Source organism: Quercus suber, unplaced genomic scaffold, assembly GCF_002906115.3.
Source record: "Quercus suber isolate HL8 unplaced genomic scaffold, Cork oak 2.0 scaffold_37, whole genome shotgun sequence".
Taxonomy (NCBI): Eukaryota; Viridiplantae; Streptophyta; class Magnoliopsida; order Fagales; family Fagaceae; genus Quercus; species Quercus suber.
The window spans coordinates 1,784,738-1,805,099 of NW_027069502.1; the positions used below are offsets into that span (position 1 = coordinate 1,784,738).

The 20,362-nt window shown below is 34.1% G+C and overlaps 2 protein-coding genes across 2 annotated transcripts; both read left to right on the forward strand.

The window, feature by feature from the left end:
- The first annotated feature begins 789 nt into the window (after positions 1–789).
- On the forward strand, positions 790–1,380 carry LOC111990887 (uncharacterized). Its single transcript, XM_024022656.2, has one exon. The coding sequence runs from the start codon at positions 790–792 to the stop codon at positions 1,378–1,380; it is 591 nt and encodes a 196-aa protein (XP_023878424.1).
- A 144-nt stretch (positions 1,381–1,524) lies between these two features.
- Positions 1,525–19,854, forward strand: LOC111990890 (protein SAWADEE HOMEODOMAIN HOMOLOG 1). Its single transcript, XM_065770873.1, has 7 exons — positions 1,525–1,596; positions 3,284–3,376; positions 5,734–5,784; positions 12,867–12,941; positions 18,322–18,465; positions 19,102–19,227; positions 19,398–19,854. The coding sequence occupies exons 1-7, from the start codon at positions 1,525–1,527 to the stop codon at positions 19,533–19,535; spliced, it is 699 nt and encodes a 232-aa protein (XP_065626945.1). The 3' UTR covers positions 19,536–19,854.
- Positions 19,855–20,362: the final 508 nt, after the last annotated feature.

Here is a 20,362-nt window from a genome sequence, read left to right on the forward strand (position 1 = left end):
ATTGAATTCAAGGGTGACTCTTTGTTGGTCATGTCTGCACTGCGAGGTAGTAGACCCTCATTTACCTTCCATGTTCACATTATTGAAGAGACTAAATTACTAGTGAGTTCTTTACAATGGTTCAATTTTAGGCATGTTAAAAGGGAAGGCAATTGTTTAGCTTATGTCCTTGCTAGAAAAGCAATTTCATTTGCAAGTTTAGATATTTGAGTAGAAGAGCTCTCGTCTGATTTGGAAGACCTTTCTCTCAACAAAAAAAAAAAAAAAAAGTTACTTAAATAAAAAGATTTAAGTCAATTAATAAATTGACCAACAATGCTCATTTAAAACTTTAAAAACTAAAAGCGCTCACTATGTATTATTAGCATATGTACAGAATATTCGAACATCTTTATCATGTTTTTCCTTTACACGGTTCTGATTTTAAAACGTGATCAATGAGGCGGTTGAGCCCACCCAAGTACCAATCGACCAATAATGATTGATTGAAGTTGAACCCATTTACTTCAGTGTAAAGCAACCCTAAATATCAATGCACCCACTCCTCGTGCTTTAGTGCATATTCAAAAGTTTATCACCCAAAAAGAAAAAAAGAAAAAAACGAGGTCCATATTCAAAAGAATCAAAACACTATACCCTCCTCTTTCACTCACACACACCTCCCTTTATATATCCTCCTCCGGCCTCCCCTCTCACTCTCATAACTAAATCAAATCTCCTCTTCTCTCTCTCTCCATTTAAAAAAAAAAAAAAAACCCACTCTTCAATCAAAAAAATAGATTGAAAGAAATGGAACCTAATGTACCAGTAATAGCAGCCAAGAGAATATGGAGCATAGCACGTGTAGCTTTTTTCATGCTGAGAAAAGGCATATCAAAGCGAAAGCTAATGCTAGACCTCAACATGATGATGAAACGTGGCAAGATCGCCGGAAAAGCCATTAGCAACCTCATGTTCCACCACCACCACCATCACCCCGACCGCCACGTCTCCTTCTCTGCCCCACGAGAGTACGAGTTCAGCTGCAGCAACACCCCCAACTACGCCTTCCACATCAACAACAAGCGCCGCCACCACCACCACAGCCACAACAACCACCACAGCCACTTCTTCACGTGTGCTCACGCGCCGGCTACTCTAGATGATGATGTGGCCACGGTTAGTGCGGTGAAGGCCATGGTGTTAGAGATGCTGAACAATGAAGCGGTGGTGGAAGCATCCCCGGCGCTTCCGGGCTTCGGACAAAGCCCTATGGTGAGGCAGTTGAGGATTACAGACTCTCCCTTTCCTTTGAGGGACATTGATGAGGATTCCCATGTGGACAAAGCTGCCGAGGAGTTTATACAGAGGTTTTACAAGGAGTTGAGGCAGCAAAACTGAAGCTAGGAAGGTGTTTACAAAGAGAAGGATGACTATACCTCAGCTAGAGTGAATTCAGAAAAGGAATCTTCCAACTCTTTTGGCCCAGGCCCCTCCATTGTTGAGAGATTGTAAAGCAAAAGCACTGAGTAAATTGTAAATGAAATGCCACTGTTAGTGGTTTTTGCTTTGGTTTTGTCATTTGTGTATTTTAGTGCTGCTGGGGTCTGGATTTCTGTGAGAAACTATATAATGGGCCGATTTGTTAGCCGAATGATTATGAAGCGAGGCCATTGGAATTATAATGGGCAGAAGAGACTTATTCTTATTGTATCAATTTGAAGACTAGTTTGTAAGTGAAGTGACCCTTTTTGTTGACAAAAAAAAAAAACTTGAGAATCTTCACCTTCATTTTTAGGCAAATGAATGTTTAGGAAGTCATCAGTTGATGGCTTGATGCTTCATTAAAGGAGCTTTGAACTAATTGTCCATTCCATTGCTTATGTGATTCTATCTGAATCTATGATGTCTTTTACCCAATGAATACTAGAAGTGTGTTGGGATACCGTTTATTTTGCTGAAACTGAAAAATTATTGTTGAAAATACGATAGATAAAAGTAAAAATTAGTTGAAATAGTATAGTGAGACTCATGAATAGTGTCAAAAGTGCAGTGAGACCCATGAATAGTAGCAAAAATAAGTTGAATAGTGAAATAATTTTAATTTTTCATCCACGTCCAAACGCACACTAGGCTGGAAAATGAGACCTTGGATCCTTTCAAGATGAAGTTAGGGAGTGATGGTACTCATCAGTTGCTACAAATGTCTGGTGTTCTTCTAATCTAGATCTAATAAAGGGTAAAGTTTTGATCCAACGATTTTTTCCAAGTTTTGCGCGATGTTAGGGGTATGGATCTAAATTTTAAAACTTTAAAGGAGAGAAATCAAAATATCCCAAATAATAAGGTTATAAATTGCAATTTAATCTTTAGATGAAAATACTTTCTATTTGAAGGATTAACAAACACAATATTTGTTTATATGTTATTATATTCAATTAGCTTTATGAAATTAAAAAAAAAAATACCAAAAATACATTTGAAAGTTGTTTAAGCTTCTCTATTTATTGTTTTTTTTTTTTAATTTTGCTAATTGTAAAAAATTTTAATGTCTTTTTTTTTTTAAGCTAGTTATTATATTGTAATAGTTTTTAAGTCAAAATATATTATTAGTCCCTGAAATTTACTAAGCGAGCATTTTGGTCTTTGAAGTTTTCAATAAGAGCTATTGATCCATATTTGAAATTTCAAAAAAAAAAAAATAGCCCTATTGATTATTTTGTTAACTGCCCTTAGTCTCCTTACCTATGTCGGGCTATGTGGCTCATAGAGCAATAATACGATTTTTTTAGGGGACATGACAACATTTTAAATATTAAATCAATCCAATTCAGTATTGCCACATAAAAAAAATAAAAATAAAAATAAAAATAAAAAATAAAAACCCATTACGTACGCCATAAAGATATAAGCCTAAATTCATTAGAAATGGAACTTCCCGAATTCAAACCCAAACTAATTGAATCTTTTCAAACGAGGACTCACAATTCCATTCCTTTCAGTGCTGCTAAATCCATTTATTATATATATAAAAAATCCAATTATTTTCAAGAAATGGTAAGTGCTATAGCGGAGTATGGGGTTGGCTACAAATTAAGGCCCCAATTATGAAAACTGAGATCCACTCTTTTAAAGAAAGTGAAAGGTGATATACATGACTGTTACAAGAAATATAGAGATGAGTGGAAGAAAATAGGTTGCACAATCTTGTGTGATAGCTATTCTGATGGTATGACTAAAACTATAGTATTTTCAGTTACATGCCCAAATTGGACACTGTTTTGGAAGTTAATTGATGTATCAGGTCGTGAAGATGATGGTTCTTAATCACTTGTTTGAGTTGCTTGGGCATGTTCTTACTTCTTTTATGGAAAATGATGTTAAAGATGAAGAGATTGTGAGACTGCATTTCAATTTAGGGCTTAGATTGAATTGATTTGGTTTTGAATTGGGAAAGACCCATTTTTAATTGGTCTGGATTTGGGATAGGTCACAANAAAAAAAAAAAAAAAAAAAAAACGAAGGTCCTGAGCCTATGGTTAGTGTGCCTAAGTCTAACGGGTCCCACCTGGCTCTCCTGCTCTGGTCGGACAGTGAGGACCGTCATACCACACGCCCGAGATGATCACGTAGTCATCCTTCATCCCTTTATTGGATTTGGGGAGGCAGGAAATGAGCCTAACAATGTCAGACCGGGACTTCAAATAATATCCCGCCCCTTGCTGGCTGTGGAACTCATACATGTGCACCACGTCGTGCCAAGTGAGCCCCAATCCTAGGAGGCAGTTGAGGTCCTCAATGGCCTCTAAGATCCTAAACATGTTAGGCGCGCACTGCCAAGGGGTAATCCTATGGTTTATAAGATAGGTAGTGGTGATAGGGCCCATGGGAATCGTCATTCCCCCTTCTAGGAAGGCGATGAGAGGGATCACCACCTCTCCCGTTTCCCGATCAGTTAGTATTTTCTCCGGAGGGCAATACTTCACCCCCACGTTTGGAGGTATGCGGTATGTGGCCCTGAACTTCTCCAGCTGGGCGGGGCTGTCTACCAGATACTCTAGTTTACCCATCACTCAACGGAAAAACAGAGGCACAACGTAGCAGTGGGGAAATGTTCGCCCAAACTGAAAGACAGACGGCCGAAGAGAAAACTGAAGGATTGAGATGGTGAAAACTTACAGGAGCGGGGCTAGAGACTGATCTCTGAACTCGCAGAAGGATTCCTGAGGACTCTGGGAAGAAGCAAAATCGGCGATTGGAAAGAGCTCTGAGCGTTTGTGTGCTTGTTCTGGCGAGATGATTTGAAAGTTGCAAAGTGAGGAGAAACATCCTCCTCTGGGATTTTATACCAGGTCAAACGAAACGGCAGAAGTTATTTTTGCCAAAATCCCGAGGAAGAACCCCATCTGTTGGATCAATAGCCCACCGTTGGATGCAATGGACAGGGCGCCCCCTGGCGTAATTAATACAGCGCTTCGGGAATCAAGAAAATAATGGCATTAATGATGGAACGCGCGCATCTATGCCTACATATGTGCAAGGCCAAACTTTTGTCCGTTTCCAAGCTTTTACCCCGTAACAAGTCAAAATCCCATTTTTTCCCTTCGGAGGCGAGGGAAAAACTAAGATTTTGAGGGGCTGTTGTAGGGGGAAAAAACCCAAAGCTACCTAACGGGCCCGGAACCGCCTGTTAAGGACTATTGCATTTCCGAGGACTAATAGGTGGTTGGGGCGGCCCATCTAAAGCAGGAAGCCCAGAAGCAGAAGGGGAGTGTCGTCCGAAGAGGTCACCATTTGTCCGAGGATGTCTTGCTCCTCGGCTATGATGAGCCTTGATAAAACGAACGTGTGGAGGGTCCGACTAATCTTCCCAACGGTCCCAATGGCCATGATAGATCTTGGGTGGATCCGGAAATGATCAAAACTAAAAAATATCTGAAGGAAAAGCTGGTACCACCGCATTTAATGCGCTGTAACAGTTTTTCTGGCCGTATTTATGTGGAGAAGACCCCTGAACAGTGCAACCTCAGCTACTGCCACTCACAAAGAACTAAAGTAGACACACGACGTGACATGCACTCGAGTGGATGCGTGGATGAAGAACAAGTGGACGATGGAGATGATAGGAAGGGATGCTATATAAAGAAGAAGGGTCCCTGATAATAGGGGATGGGAAAAAAGAAAGAGAAAGAGAGAGAAAAGCTTTACTGTAACTTTGAATATTGTAATCACGGTTCATTCAATAAAACGCCTCTTCGGACATTCATTCATAAAGTTATCTAAACTTCAGTTCATGTTATCATCACTGCACGTAACCTAGCCAACTGTTCTGTGCTTCATATCCAGCCTAGCTCTTTCGATCCACTCTCTACAAATTCATTATTTTGGGTTCGTTGGGCCTTTAACTCATATCCTTTGGGCTTGGACAACAAAAACCGACCCTACAGTAACTTTTTGTAGTTTAAAACTGTGCATAAAATATAAGCTTATAGATCAAATATATATATATATATATAATAATAGGTGAAGCAGAGAGAGTGTGAAATTGAATTCTAAATTAGAACTTTAATTGTGTGCCACGTGTACACACCAAATTAGAATTCTAATTTTGTGCCATGTGTCTAGAATCTGAAATTGAAGTTGAATTTTGCATCATGTAGCTAAATGTATGTGGGCTCATTCTCATTAAAACCACTTCTACGTATCGGGTCAAGTGAGTTACTGTGCTAATTAAGTTTTTTCTTGATTTTGCAGTCAAACGTGAAAACCAAAGAGATTAATATCGGTGATAAGAACTTAGTTTGGGTAAATTGAAATTGAATTTTGCATCATGTGGCTAAATGTATGTGGTCTCATTCTCATTAAAACCACTTCTATGTATCGGGTCAAGTGAGTTATTGTGCTAATTAAGTTTTTTCTTGATTTTGTAGTTAAACGTGAAAACCAAAGAAATTAATATCGGTGATAAGAACTTGGTTTGAGTACATTGCATGATTTCCAAAAAAATAGCAAAGCCAAAGTTTGCATCTTTGTTATAAATTGCTTACAAAGTTTACATCTTTACATTTGCACTGAGTTCAGATTAAAGTGCTTTCTTCTTGGTTTTGATACTGAGTTTTGTTTACTATTTACTTACAAAGTTTGCATTTTTACATTTGTTATGAATTGCTAATATGTGATTAGATACACATTATGCCTAAAATTCACTATCCTTATATTTAGTTTTTTGTTCAGGTTTAGCACCTGTAACAATAAAGAAAACACTGCTGTGGACCGATGAATGATACTTTTTGCAGGCTGCAAATGAACTTAGTGATTAATGGAATCTCACGTGAATTGGAGAGGACTCGGCTGTAGATGTCTGGATGGCGGATATGAGTCACTTTGTTTATAAAATTTTTAGTAAAGGTAAAGGTTATGAACAATGTAAATTTTCCGGAGAGAGATTTATTATTCTATATTTACGCAAGTTTGATTGGCTTCTTGGAGTAGATCACTCCACCCTGTCTTTCTACTAAAATTTTTTATTCAAATTGTTACAATTTAATCCGAAATTTTATTTGAATTTTCCTATTGTTGTTGCTATCATATATTATCATTCCAATTGTTCAATTAGAATCTGAAATTGGAGTCCAATTTTACTATACACGTGTACAATCTAATTATTTTTAATTTTACTGTCATGTGCAGAAGCCAATGAGATGAAATTAATAACATATTAAACACTCATGCTTTGGGAATCGGTAGTACTAATCTAAATTTATTGGACCTACTTCGTGATAATACAACTATGAATGATGTATAAAAACACGCACAAACCCATCTCTCTATAAAAAGAGATTGGAGAGAATTTCTTTTATCAACCATAGAATTTCAGAAGTTTTTTCTTCACACAAATGCTCATCATGTTACAAAATGACACATCGTAAAACTACAAAATGAGTACAACTCTGAGGGTTTTTTTTTTTTTTTTTTAAATTTTTTTTAATTTTTTAAGCTACGAAAATTTTAATTACTAATAGAGATTGAAGATTCAAAAGCGTGAATGGATTTTTTGGATAAACATTGTTACTAAGGTTCATCTTTCTATGTAAAATATATGTACTGCTAAGTTTTGTTAATGAAATTTTCTAGTTAATTATATGAATTTAGACTTAACTGAGACTTTTAAACATGAATAAACTTATAATTAATAATATATCAATTCCCGTGCGGTAGCACGAAGCTATATACTAGTAGTAAATAATATTTGATTAACACAAAACTTGACATGTGTATTAAGAATGTAAAGAACATGCAATTCAACGGTTAGATTTTCAAAATTTGTAAGAATATTTATTTTATTGAATAAGATTATAGCCTAAAGGTACAATCAGTTTTATAATTAAACTTTGTTCTATAAGTATATAACATCTAACAGAACAATTCTGTTGCTAGAATTGTATTGTTCATGAGGTGTAGGGTTTGGTGTTTGGTGTGTGAGGCGTGTTTTAGCTTTGATGGAAAGATCAAGTCATTTTGCAATTGGACCAAAATGCCGTTTAATTTTATCTCAATATATATATATATAGAGAGAGAGAGAGAGAGAGATGGGTTCAAGTTACATCTGGTGTAACTCTTATAAAGTTACACATTTTTTACATCGTAGATTTCTAAAATATCTAATGGTTAAAAAAACACCATTAAATGTTATTACTTTCCACTTTTGTCTCTCTCCTTATTCATTGTTTTTTGCTTGATTAAAAGACACTTGCCATTTTCAACAACCCACTTTTCAATTGAGTCATTAAACTTTCTCCACCTGTCTCTCTCTCTCTCTAAAAAATGTCTTTTGTCTTTTGTCCTTTAGGGCAGTCATGCTATTTGAAGGTTACTCAACATACGGGCGACATGAGTATATGTGCCCCCAGAAGCACTTAAGCATCCAAAGACTAACTCCATTTTATAATTAAACAATGTCATTTCCTATACATGTATCCTATTACAGATTAGCTACTTTTGCCCCATCAATTAGAAGGTTCTCAGAGAAGTATTTATTAGTAAATGATGTAAAGCTTGGATGTTGATATTTTTCAATGAGTCGCAGGAAGCACACAATATTGTACGCAAAGAAACAAATTTCAAGTTAGTACTTTATTTTTTTGAACATCTATTAATTCATCTTCAATTTTTTCCTTATGTTCCTCATCTAGAAATACCACTCCTCAAAAATGACACTCAAATTCTATCACTGAAACAATGAGATTCAAAGAAAGCAGGAAAAAAGAAGAGAAAAGAAAGAAAGAAAAAAAAACAAGGCTAGTAACTTCAGTTTTCACTTCTTGGATGATAACCTCTGGATGCATCTGATGGACAAAGTAAGGAAAATAAGAGCTTGCCTCAGGCTTCCCAGCCCCTCAAGAGGGTAGCACGTGCAATGAGTACAGGTTGGGTGGAGAGAGTTTAATGACTCATTTGAAAAGTGGGTTGTTGAAAATGGCAAGTGCCCTTTAATCAAGTGAAAAACAATAAATAAAGAGAGAGATAAAAGTGGAAAGCAATAACATTTAATGTTGTCTTTTTTAATCGTTAGATCTTTTAAAAATCTACAGTGTAAAAAATGTGTAACTTTAGAAGAGTTACACCAGGTGTAATTTGAACCCATCTCATATATATATATATATATTACATAAATAAAATTAGTAGCATAGTCAAAAATGTTTTTCAAAGAAACTTATATATTTAATCTCTTGTAAACATTTAATTGCTTCATTAATTGGATTGGATCCAGGAATTATACTTGTATATGTTTAATCTCTTGTAAAAGTTAGACTCTATAATAACAATAACAAAATGGAAAGAATTTTTTTCTTCTTCTCTATAATGATAAAGTAGAACATGTCATAAACTTTTAACCATAAAAATCATGGCATGTTGCATTTAAAAGAGAAAAAATCATAGTCAAGCACTTAAAGATATATTTTTTTTCCTCATAATTTTTTTTTTAATTCTTAAATTTTGAAAGAGAAAAAACTTTTTCTTTCCATTGTTTTATGTTATTATAGAGTCCAACCTTTACAAGAGATTAAACATATATAAGTACAATTCCTCGATCCCATCTAATTAAGGAAGCCATAAATGTTTACAAGAGATTAAATATATAAGTTTCTTTGAAAAACATTTGGTGAGGGTTGTTTTTACACTTCTTGTACCTTAGACACGTGTCTTGATGTTATTAGACAACGTTTAGTCTAGACTTTTTATAAGAAGGAAGTTGGAGTTGACGCTTCTACAGAATGGGCTCCAAGGTCCTATTCTACTGCTGCCAATTTGTGCGTAAACATTAAGTTCAAAGTCTAGGGGATGACGCTGTATACTAGGCTTATTCCTTGTTTCTACCGCAGAAGGCACATTTCCCAAGTTCTACTGTGGAACTGACTTTTCTTAAATTTTTGTTGTGCAATAAAGTTTTCTGCACTTTTCTACAACATGAATGACTACTCTTCATTTTTTACTATAGAAATACTTTTCTACTTCATGCACATGAAAACTCTAAAACGCAAAAAAATAGCCATCAAGTAAATGTTAGTTTACGTGGGTTAGCATATACTCAAATATACGTGTATCTACCTATATACACGTACATATATGCGTATATATACTTATACGTATCAACCTATATATATATATATATATATATAGTATAGAATAATGATTAGTCCATATTAAAAGAAAAAACACGTATTAGCAAAGAAGAAAAAAAGAAAGTTTCAGCAGAAAAGGTTTAACTAACATAACAGCTAATACTACAAATATGATAAAAAAATGTGCTATAGCATAATAACTAATACAACAAATAAAGATACCACGGCAGGACAACTGATGCAGCAAATATGATAAAAAAAAAAGTGTTATAGCAGAATAGATGTAAATATTCGTGACAAAGATAAAATATTGAATCTTCTCACAAGAAGTGAACCAAAAAGGAAACCGAATCCGAACTTAAACAACCTTGTTATAGGCTTCTGCTATTAAAGTTGTGCATTTTGGGGAATGAGCCTAAATGACTACTTGTTACTAATTTTGGGATTCTAAAGAGTGTGTTTGCTAAAGAGAGAGAGAAAAGATTGTCTATTGATGCATGTCTCTATTTCGGCCATGTTTTCTCTCTTCTTTTTACCACTTTTTATTATTATTATTATTATTATTTTTTACCACTATCTTGCCATGGGTCGCTCCCCCCTTCATCTATGGCTACTTCCCCATTTTATAGTGACCTGATTCCATAAGATTTTTCCCTTTTACCCATAGGGCTTCACTAATTGTTTTTGGTTTATTGTGGCATTCCTTCAGAACTGTTCACCAACACATTGGTTGCCCGACCACTACTACTGCTCAGCACATTCTCACTCCACCACTACTCATTTCATGACAAAATTCCATTTTGTTTGTTCTTTTTATAAGCCTTTCCCTCATTGCCTAAATGGATAAGGACTTGGGTCTCGTACTTCCTACTTTTATGGCATGCATCAGGTGGTCTAGCCATCTACTACCTCTTTTAGGCAAAATGCCATCCAAGTAAGACATTTTCTTAAAAGAAGCTTTGGCTGGAAACCCAAAATAGATTCTTTTCCTCCCACCACCAAACCACACCCTCTAAATCCCTTAATCATGGGTCCACCTCCCCTGTATTAGCTAGGTACAGGTTGGTGGTACTCTGACCCTTCTGTGCTTACTCTACTATTCTTTGTTTTTGTCTTCTTTTATTCTCATGTTGTTTCTGCCATTGCAGATTGGTTTTGTTTGGTCTTGTTTCGTATATACTCTACTAGTGTTTATCCTTTGTGGAAGAGGGTATGAGCTCTTGGGCTTGCCTTGCTTTCTTTTGTCTTTTCTATGATTTTGTTTTTTTTTTTCTCCTTTATGTGTTTTTTGTAGCTAGCCTTGTCTTATTTCTTCACGTGTTTTCTGTTATGTTTGTCATTTCTTTTGGTTTGGTTTTGCTTTCCTTCACACAATTCCTACTATTGACACTTTCTATTGTTCCTTATTTCTTCCTATTGTGTTTCTACTACAGATTTGTGTTCTGCTGCTGATCTATATTTTACTGCAGATCACTTTCCCATGCATCTCTCTCAGCACAGGCGTAAGTCTAGGCTTTTTGTTTCTTTTATGTTTTCTTTGGGTCTTTCTTGTTATTCGGTCTTCTTGGTAGGCCTTTGGGCCTTACTTTTTATTGGGCCTTCCTCCTCATGGGCTTTTGGGTATTGATTGGCAAAAACGAGCATCAACAACATTTTTGACTATGCTACTACTTTTATCTATATAATATATATATATATATATATATATGTTTTGAGATAAAAATTTTCTTTTAATGTTTCAATCTCATTAAAATTTGAATATTAATTTACAAAAGTTTGTTGCAAAACTTCTTGTTAGATTAATTATTTTATATAGAAGCTTGTTGTAAAACCTGTTGTTAGAATAACTAATAGAGCCTAAATCATGTCAATCCTATTTTGAAATAATTTGATAGACATAATTTCTTCATGCAACACATTGAAAAACACTTTATTATAATATTTCAATACACTATGTATGTATGATTTAAATTCTATATGTATAATAAATATATTAAAAGTTTGGCTCCTTGCTTTACTTGAACTAGTGCCTTTTTGTCACCTCACGTCTTGGGCGATTCAAGGCCTTGGCGCCTTAAGGTCGCCTATTGTCTTTGACTACCTTGGTTGTTATGGAGTCCCACTAAAGCAGTAGCCCCTCCTGTTCCAGCTTTGCCTCTTAAAGACACTTGAAATTGCTCAAAATCATGTATAGTAGGTATGTCAATATGAAATGATAACTGGAATATACTACTGCCATTTACATAATATAAAGAACGTCTTCCTTCTTCCATGAAATTCAAATTAGGTAAGAGAATAAAACAAATTTCACATTACCTTCTTATGTGTATATTTCATATATAGATTATATAAAATTATAGAATATTTTGCTTGTTCCATGTGTTAACATAATTACATAGTTCAAACTTCGTGCTGATACTATTTCTTTATATTTTGACATTAAAGATTTCACGATGATGTGTACAATATATTTCTAAAGGTCAAATATGAGCACTTGACGCTGTAACAATGAGTTGCATGTTGCCGTTAGTTCAGAACTTGGAAAATATAAACTATAAAATGTATTGTAAAAGTAAAAAGAAGTTGTGAAAGTGAGATAACATTAAGAAAGAAATGGTTTTGGTTAAAAATTACATTTGTGGACAAGTGAAGGTTCGTTAAGGATTTATAGTATCTTGTAAATTTACATGGAGCTTGTGCTTGAATATTCTTTATTACCTTTAAATGTTTACCATTTTTTTAATGCATAATCACATGTATAATTTACCCTTTTTTTTTTAATGCATGCTTGCTTATTTGTATGTTATTACCTTTAAATATTTCTAAATCATTATGAGCTTCAATCTCTATTTCCCTTAACCGCAAACTTTGAAGCGTGAATCCATTCTTCCTACCTTGCTTGGAGTTGAATCGACATCACTAAGCATACTTTGTGTATGAATTCACGACTTAATAGGCCAACAGATCTTCTAAGATAGTTTACTGTTTGCATTTGCAACGTTTTTTTTTCTAGGATTTCATGCTGAATTCTAATTAATTCAGAATAAAGCATAGATTCTTTCTTTGATACAACTCCGTAAAAAACTTAACAAGTTCAAAAAGATTCAAGTAGTAGTGGTTCCGAGAATTCTGGTTTCCATGATGTTATAATGTAAACTCAAGAAAATCACAATTATTTTTACTGCTAGGATGGAATCAATTGCAAAATATATAATCTTGGTTGTGAATGTTGTAATCTCCTTTGAATTGATATTGTAATTGTAGCTAACGTTTTTATGGCTTTCCAGGTATGATGTTGCTTCGTTCCTCAGTTATAGGGTTCTTCATACAGGCGAACTTGTAAGATTCATCATCATCATCTTTGTTGTTATATATTTTAGGGATAATGAAAATATTCTTAACACGGGTCCCTTTCAATTATTAATATCTTCGGAAAAAAAAAAAAAAAAAAAAAAAAAAAAAAAAAAAAAAAAAAAANAATGACACTCAAATTCTATCACTGAAACAATGAGATTCAAAGAAAGCAGGAAAAAAGAAGAGAAAAGAAAGAAAGAAAAAAAAACAAGGCTAGTAACTTCAGTTTTCACTTCTTGGATGATAACCTCTGGATGCATCTGATGGACAAAGTAAGGAAAATAAGAGCTTGCCTCAGGCTTCCCAGCCCCTCAAGAGGGTAGCACGTGCAATGAGTACAGGTTGGGTGGAGAGAGTTTAATGACTCATTTGAAAAGTGGGTTGTTGAAAATGGCAAGTGCCCTTTAATCAAGTGAAAAACAATAAATAAAGAGAGAGATAAAAGTGGAAAGCAATAACATTTAATGTTGTCTTTTTTAATCGTTAGATCTTTTAAAAATCTACAGTGTAAAAAATGTGTAACTTTAGAAGAGTTACACCAGGTGTAATTTGAACCCATCTCATATATATATATATATTACATAAATAAAATTAGTAGCATAGTCAAAAATGTTTTTCAAAGAAACTTATATATTTAATCTCTTGTAAACATTTAATTGCTTCATTAATTGGATTGGATCCAGGAATTATACTTGTATATGTTTAATCTCTTGTAAAAGTTAGACTCTATAATAACAATAACAAAATGGAAAGAATTTTTTTCTTCTTCTCTATAATGATAAAGTAGAACATGTCATAAACTTTTAACCATAAAAATCATGGCATGTTGCATTTAAAAGAGAAAAAATCATAGTCAAGCACTTAAAGATATATTTTTTTTCCTCATAATTTTTTTTTTAATTCTTAAATTTTGAAAGAGAAAAAACTTTTTCTTTCCATTGTTTTATGTTATTATAGAGTCCAACCTTTACAAGAGATTAAACATATATAAGTACAATTCCTCGATCCCATCTAATTAAGGAAGCCATAAATGTTTACAAGAGATTAAATATATAAGTTTCTTTGAAAAACATTTGGTGAGGGTTGTTTTTACACTTCTTGTACCTTAGACACGTGTCTTGATGTTATTAGACAACGTTTAGTCTAGACTTTTTATAAGAAGGAAGTTGGAGTTGACGCTTCTACAGAATGGGCTCCAAGGTCCTATTCTACTGCTGCCAATTTGTGCGTAAACATTAAGTTCAAAGTCTAGGGGATGACGCTGTATACTAGGCTTATTCCTTGTTTCTACCGCAGAAGGCACATTTCCCAAGTTCTACTGTGGAACTGACTTTTCTTAAATTTTTGTTGTGCAATAAAGTTTTCTGCACTTTTCTACAACATGAATGACTACTCTTCATTTTTTACTATAGAAATACTTTTCTACTTCATGCACATGAAAACTCTAAAACGCAAAAAAATAGCCATCAAGTAAATGTTAGTTTACGTGGGTTAGCATATACTCAAATATACGTGTATCTACCTATATACACGTACATATATGCGTATATATACTTATACGTATCAACCTATATATATATATATATATATATAGTATAGAATAATGATTAGTCCATATTAAAAGAAAAAACACGTATTAGCAAAGAAGAAAAAAAGAAAGTTTCAGCAGAAAAGGTTTAACTAACATAACAGCTAATACTACAAATATGATAAAAAAATGTGCTATAGCATAATAACTAATACAACAAATAAAGATACCACGGCAGGACAACTGATGCAGCAAATATGATAAAAAAAAAAGTGTTATAGCAGAATAGATGTAAATATTCGTGACAAAGATAAAATATTGAATCTTCTCACAAGAAGTGAACCAAAAAGGAAACCGAATCCGAACTTAAACAACCTTGTTATAGGCTTCTGCTATTAAAGTTGTGCATTTTGGGGAATGAGCCTAAATGACTACTTGTTACTAATTTTGGGATTCTAAAGAGTGTGTTTGCTAAAGAGAGAGAGAAAAGATTGTCTATTGATGCATGTCTCTATTTCGGCCATGTTTTCTCTCTTCTTTTTACCACTTTTTATTATTATTATTATTATTATTTTTTACCACTATCTTGCCATGGGTCGCTCCCCCCTTCATCTATGGCTACTTCCCCATTTTATAGTGACCTGATTCCATAAGATTTTTCCCTTTTACCCATAGGGCTTCACTAATTGTTTTTGGTTTATTGTGGCATTCCTTCAGAACTGTTCACCAACACATTGGTTGCCCGACCACTACTACTGCTCAGCACATTCTCACTCCACCACTACTCATTTCATGACAAAATTCCATTTTGTTTGTTCTTTTTATAAGCCTTTCCCTCATTGCCTAAATGGATAAGGACTTGGGTCTCGTACTTCCTACTTTTATGGCATGCATCAGGTGGTCTAGCCATCTACTACCTCTTTTAGGCAAAATGCCATCCAAGTAAGACATTTTCTTAAAAGAAGCTTTGGCTGGAAACCCAAAATAGATTCTTTTCCTCCCACCACCAAACCACACCCTCTAAATCCCTTAATCATGGGTCCACCTCCCCTGTATTAGCTAGGTACAGGTTGGTGGTACTCTGACCCTTCTGTGCTTACTCTACTATTCTTTGTTTTTGTCTTCTTTTATTCTCATGTTGTTTCTGCCATTGCAGATTGGTTTTGTTTGGTCTTGTTTCGTATATACTCTACTAGTGTTTATCCTTTGTGGAAGAGGGTATGAGCTCTTGGGCTTGCCTTGCTTTCTTTTGTCTTTTCTATGATTTTGTTTTTTTTTTTCTCCTTTATGTGTTTTTTGTAGCTAGCCTTGTCTTATTTCTTCACGTGTTTTCTGTTATGTTTGTCATTTCTTTTGGTTTGGTTTTGCTTTCCTTCACACAATTCCTACTATTGACACTTTCTATTGTTCCTTATTTCTTCCTATTGTGTTTCTACTACAGATTTGTGTTCTGCTGCTGATCTATATTTTACTGCAGATCACTTTCCCATGCATCTCTCTCAGCACAGGCGTAAGTCTAGGCTTTTTGTTTCTTTTATGTTTTCTTTGGGTCTTTCTTGTTATTCGGTCTTCTTGGTAGGCCTTTGGGCCTTACTTTTTATTGGGCCTTCCTCCTCATGGGCTTTTGGGTATTGATTGGCAAAAACGAGCATCAACAACATTTTTGACTATGCTACTACTTTTATCTATATAATATATATATATATATATATATATGTTTTGAGATAAAAATTTTCTTTTAATGTTTCAATCTCATTAAAATTTGAATTCAATAGTCTAAATATTTTTTAAAAGAGTTTTTTTGGAGGCTAAAGCATAAAGAAATACATAATTTAATTCATATTTAAAATTTTTTTTTTAAAACTTTGGTCCCACTCAGATCAATAACTATGAAAGAGAAGGAAAGAAATGAGAGAAAAAAATTGGTAAATTAAATTACATTTCTAAAATTTAGGGGTGTTTGAATTTTATACTCTGAAATTTTAAAATTTAAATTTTATCCCTTGAAGTTTAGGGTGTTTAGATATTATACCATGACGTTTCAGAATTTGAATTTTACTTTCTAAAGTTTGAGGGTGCTTAGATTTTATACTCCTAAATTTTGAAACTATAGGAGTAAAATCCAAATACCCTAAATTTTAGGGAGTAAAATTTCTAAAAATTAAATGATAAAATTCAAATTCTGAAAGGTAAGATGTAAAATCCAAACATCTCCAAATTTTAGAAGTTAAAATCTAAATTTTGAAATTTCAAAAAATAAAATCTAAATTTTAAAATTTCAGAAAATAAAATCTAAAGCCCTCCCAAACTTATAATTTTCAATTTACCTTAAAATAAAAATTCAAAAGATAAAAGATGAACATTAAAAACATAGGATGGTGAGAGATGAGAATAGAGAAATCATCGAAAGGAAGATGGTAAAAATGGTTTAAAGGGTATTGAAGTAATATGATGCCATATACGTTGTTTCCTTTCCCATGCCGCCTGACACACATCACAGAAGTGTTGTTTCCCAATGCAAAAACCACTATAACAGTGTCACTCATTTCATTTACAACATTTACTCTCTGTTTCTGCTTTACAATCTCTCAACAATGGAGGGTTTGGGTCAAAAGATTTGGAAGATTCTCTCTCTGAATTCACTCTTGCTGAGGTAGAGTCATGCTTCTCTTTGTTTTTCCACATATGGGTCTGTCATTTTTCATCTTAATCTGCTGGAAATTAAACAACTTAGCCGTAAACACCTTCCTGGCTTCCCTTTCATATGATACGAATGTTTGATTTTTTTTTATATGCTGGGGTGCTTTGTGTTATGATATTTGAGTGTTTTACTTGGCTGTCCAATTCAACTTTGTATCTCAGCCATCTAAGCTTCCTGGTTTACATTGCTACCAAACTTTGAACTTTAGCGTCGCCAAGCCTGTTAACAAATTAAATGAAAGACCCTCTTTATTTTTTTTGGTGGGTGATTGGCTAGTGGTTTGATAAAAAAAAAAAAAAAAAAAAAAAAAAAAAAAAAAAAAAAAAAAAACCTCTTCCATATCTATGTGCTAAATAAAACAGGCTGCTTTGTAGTGTTTGTCGCATAAATATGCTTCATGAGCAACAGACGCTTGGATTATTTCAAGCAAGAGCTAGTCTGGAATCCTTATTGGTATTTAACCTGATTTGAATTTAGGATAATATGAGTGAGGCCAATCTAGAGATAAATTTATCCAATTTGGTATAAGCTTTGATTCTTCTTCGAATTTCATTCTTGTTGCATTTAACATAACTAGCTTCTCTCTTTAAGAGGGAAAAGAAAGAGTTGTTTGTATAACTGTATATCTTACTAGCTGATATCGATAAGCTACCATGTTGGTGCAAAGGAATGATGATTGCCTGTGGGAAATAGGAATCCAATTGTCAGGGGTCTCTTATGTTGGGTACATTTCCTATAAAAATAGAACCATGTTGGCAAGAAATTGTTGTGGTTCAGATTGTAAAATTATCAAGGATTATTTTTATTTTTAGTTTTTCTTTTTCGGAATATTTACTGTTCTCTCTCACACATACAATTTATCTGGATAAGTGTTAGTAAAAGAAAAAATCAGGTTGAAATAACAAAAAATAGCTTCATTCTTCAATTAGCTTATTGCATAGATACTCAATGCAAAAAGGTACACTTGGTGAACTCCCATTTTGTGTGGGATTAATCATGTCCTCACAAAATTAATATCTGTCAAATTCTTGCATGCAATTATATAGTGATATGAGATACTGTGGAACAAATCAAGATCATAAAGCATGATATTGGCTAATCTATGTAAAGGTGTGAAATCGTGTTATATATCACAGGAAGTTCGTGTACGATATGCTGGCTTTGGTAAGGAGGATGATGAATGGGTGAATGTAAAAAATAGAGTGCGAGAGCGGTCTATTCCTTTAGAAGCCTCTGACTGTCATAAGGTGAAGGTTGGAGATCTTGTGCTATGCTTCCAGGTAATCTTTTCCATAGGCTTTTTTATTTGATTCTGTTTGTTGGATATGGTCCATAAGATGTGTTACAAACTTACAATCATGGGTCCTCATGTCCAAACAAACGTGATGCCTTCAAAATGATGAGCTCTTAGATATTGATGCAGGGAGCATTAAAATCAATTAAGATTTTATTTTTGAATGTGAAATTAATTTTGTTTTTGAATTTAAATTTTGAATGGGGTTTTACATGTTAAGGTTTTTAAGGGATTTGATTGGGTATTTTCTATATTAGTGCAATCCCTAAACCCTGTTAAACTAGTATTCCTGTAATGGTGAAAAGGGGAGATGATATTGAATAAGAATTATTATAATGAGTTGAGAATTTGTCTCCTCCTTTGTTCTCTTTGTTTAGTGGGGATGCTAAATGCCCCCAGGTGGTGAAGCTAGGGATTTTTTTTCTTTTGTTACTTTTTTCATTTCCTATATCCCATTTGTGCTCTGCATCAGATATTCAAATGTCTAGAACAACAAAGTTTCATAATTATCAGGCCTACTTAACTTGGGAAGGAAATAATGGAGGGAGCTTGCTAGTCAGTTTAAAAATTTCCCCAGATTTTACAGATATCTTCTCTTTTTGCCTCAACGGCTTGTTCACAGGAAAGAGAACATCATGCGGTTTACTGTGATGCCTATATTGTCAAAATCAAAAGGATGCCACATGACAATGACAGTAAGGGCTGCAGGTGCATCTTTGTTGTCCGCTATGACCATGATCACACTGAGGTAATATATGGCAAGTTACATTGTTTAAATTTCTCTCCCTCTCTCACTTATGTGTGTGCATGTGTGTGAAACTTTCAAAAATATTTTTGTATCTGATCATTGCCATAGATTTTTGGTTGTGTGAAAACTATATATATTAATTCTGCCTGAATCCACTTGCCTTAAACCAGGAAAAAGTTGAGCTTGGGAGGATATGTAGCAGGCCAACACATTATTCACGGTCCCCTATGGATATTGAAGCAGGGTCTACACAATATTATTCACAGCCCATCTTTGAATTACAAGAAGGAATCAAATTTCCTTTTTAACTTGTGTACATCTTTTATGCGGTTATGGAACCAAATGAATGGGGCGGTGCTAGTGTGGGAGGTTGATGTGCATAATCATCTAAGACTTTTTGAATGTTACCTATTGTAAGCCCATACACTAAGAGAATAGGCAAATTAACTACTAACCCTAGAACTTTTTTTTCTTTCTTTTAAAGTTTTCTTATCAATACTAGGGAGTTATTTTGTTCCAAATGTATATGAATCTGCTATTGTCATGGACCTCTTAGACCATGCTATCAACCTAGATCAATGTCTAGAAGCGGGCTAGAAACTATTTTCTTGGCTTTTGGCTCTTCAATTGTTACACCAAGAAATTTGGCCAAGTTAGATAGCTCATTATCATTGAACCATAGTGATGCCTCAATTTCATCAGTGGCTGCCTCCTATGCCAAAGTTCGTACTCGTACTAGGCCAATTTAGGTACTTGGTTACCATTAAAGTATAGTGATTATTCTGATTAAAGGATCTAATTAGTAGTTACTCTTTTGCCTTGGCTAGCTCCATGAGATACTATGTGATGGTTAAACTCAATACAACCAACCGAATTCTTACGTTATCTATATCGAAAAACTCTTGTTACCTGGCCATTTTTCCTGGTTAAACATCAGTAAGTGACATTTGTTTGTTAGTGTATGTTGAGGTACAAATTTTTAGGTCCTAATTTCATTGGCTACTCACAAAAATACCCATACAAGCTCATAAACTATTTTGGGCCCCTGCAAATATTTCTAACATATTATCCAAATACTTTCCACATATTACCCCAATATTTTCCCATGTTATTACCCAACTTGGGCTTTCACAAA

Bases quoted from the DNA above. Each gene is read 5' to 3' on its own strand.
- LOC111990887 (XM_024022656.2), top strand. From the start codon at position 790: ATGGAACCTAATGTACCAGTAATAGCAGCCAAGAGAATATGGAGCATA.
- LOC111990890 (XM_065770873.1), top strand. From the start codon at position 1,525: ATGCCACTGTTAGTGGTTTTTGCTTTGGTTTTGTCATTTGTGTATTTT. The intron at 3,377-5,733 runs GTGAGACTGCAT...TTGATTTTGCAG, and splicing joins ATGTTAAAGATGAAGAGATT to TCAAACGTGAAAACCAAAGA. The intron at 5,785-12,866 runs GTAAATTGAAAT...TTGTAATTGTAG, and splicing joins GTGATAAGAACTTAGTTTGG to CTAACGTTTTTATGGCTTTC.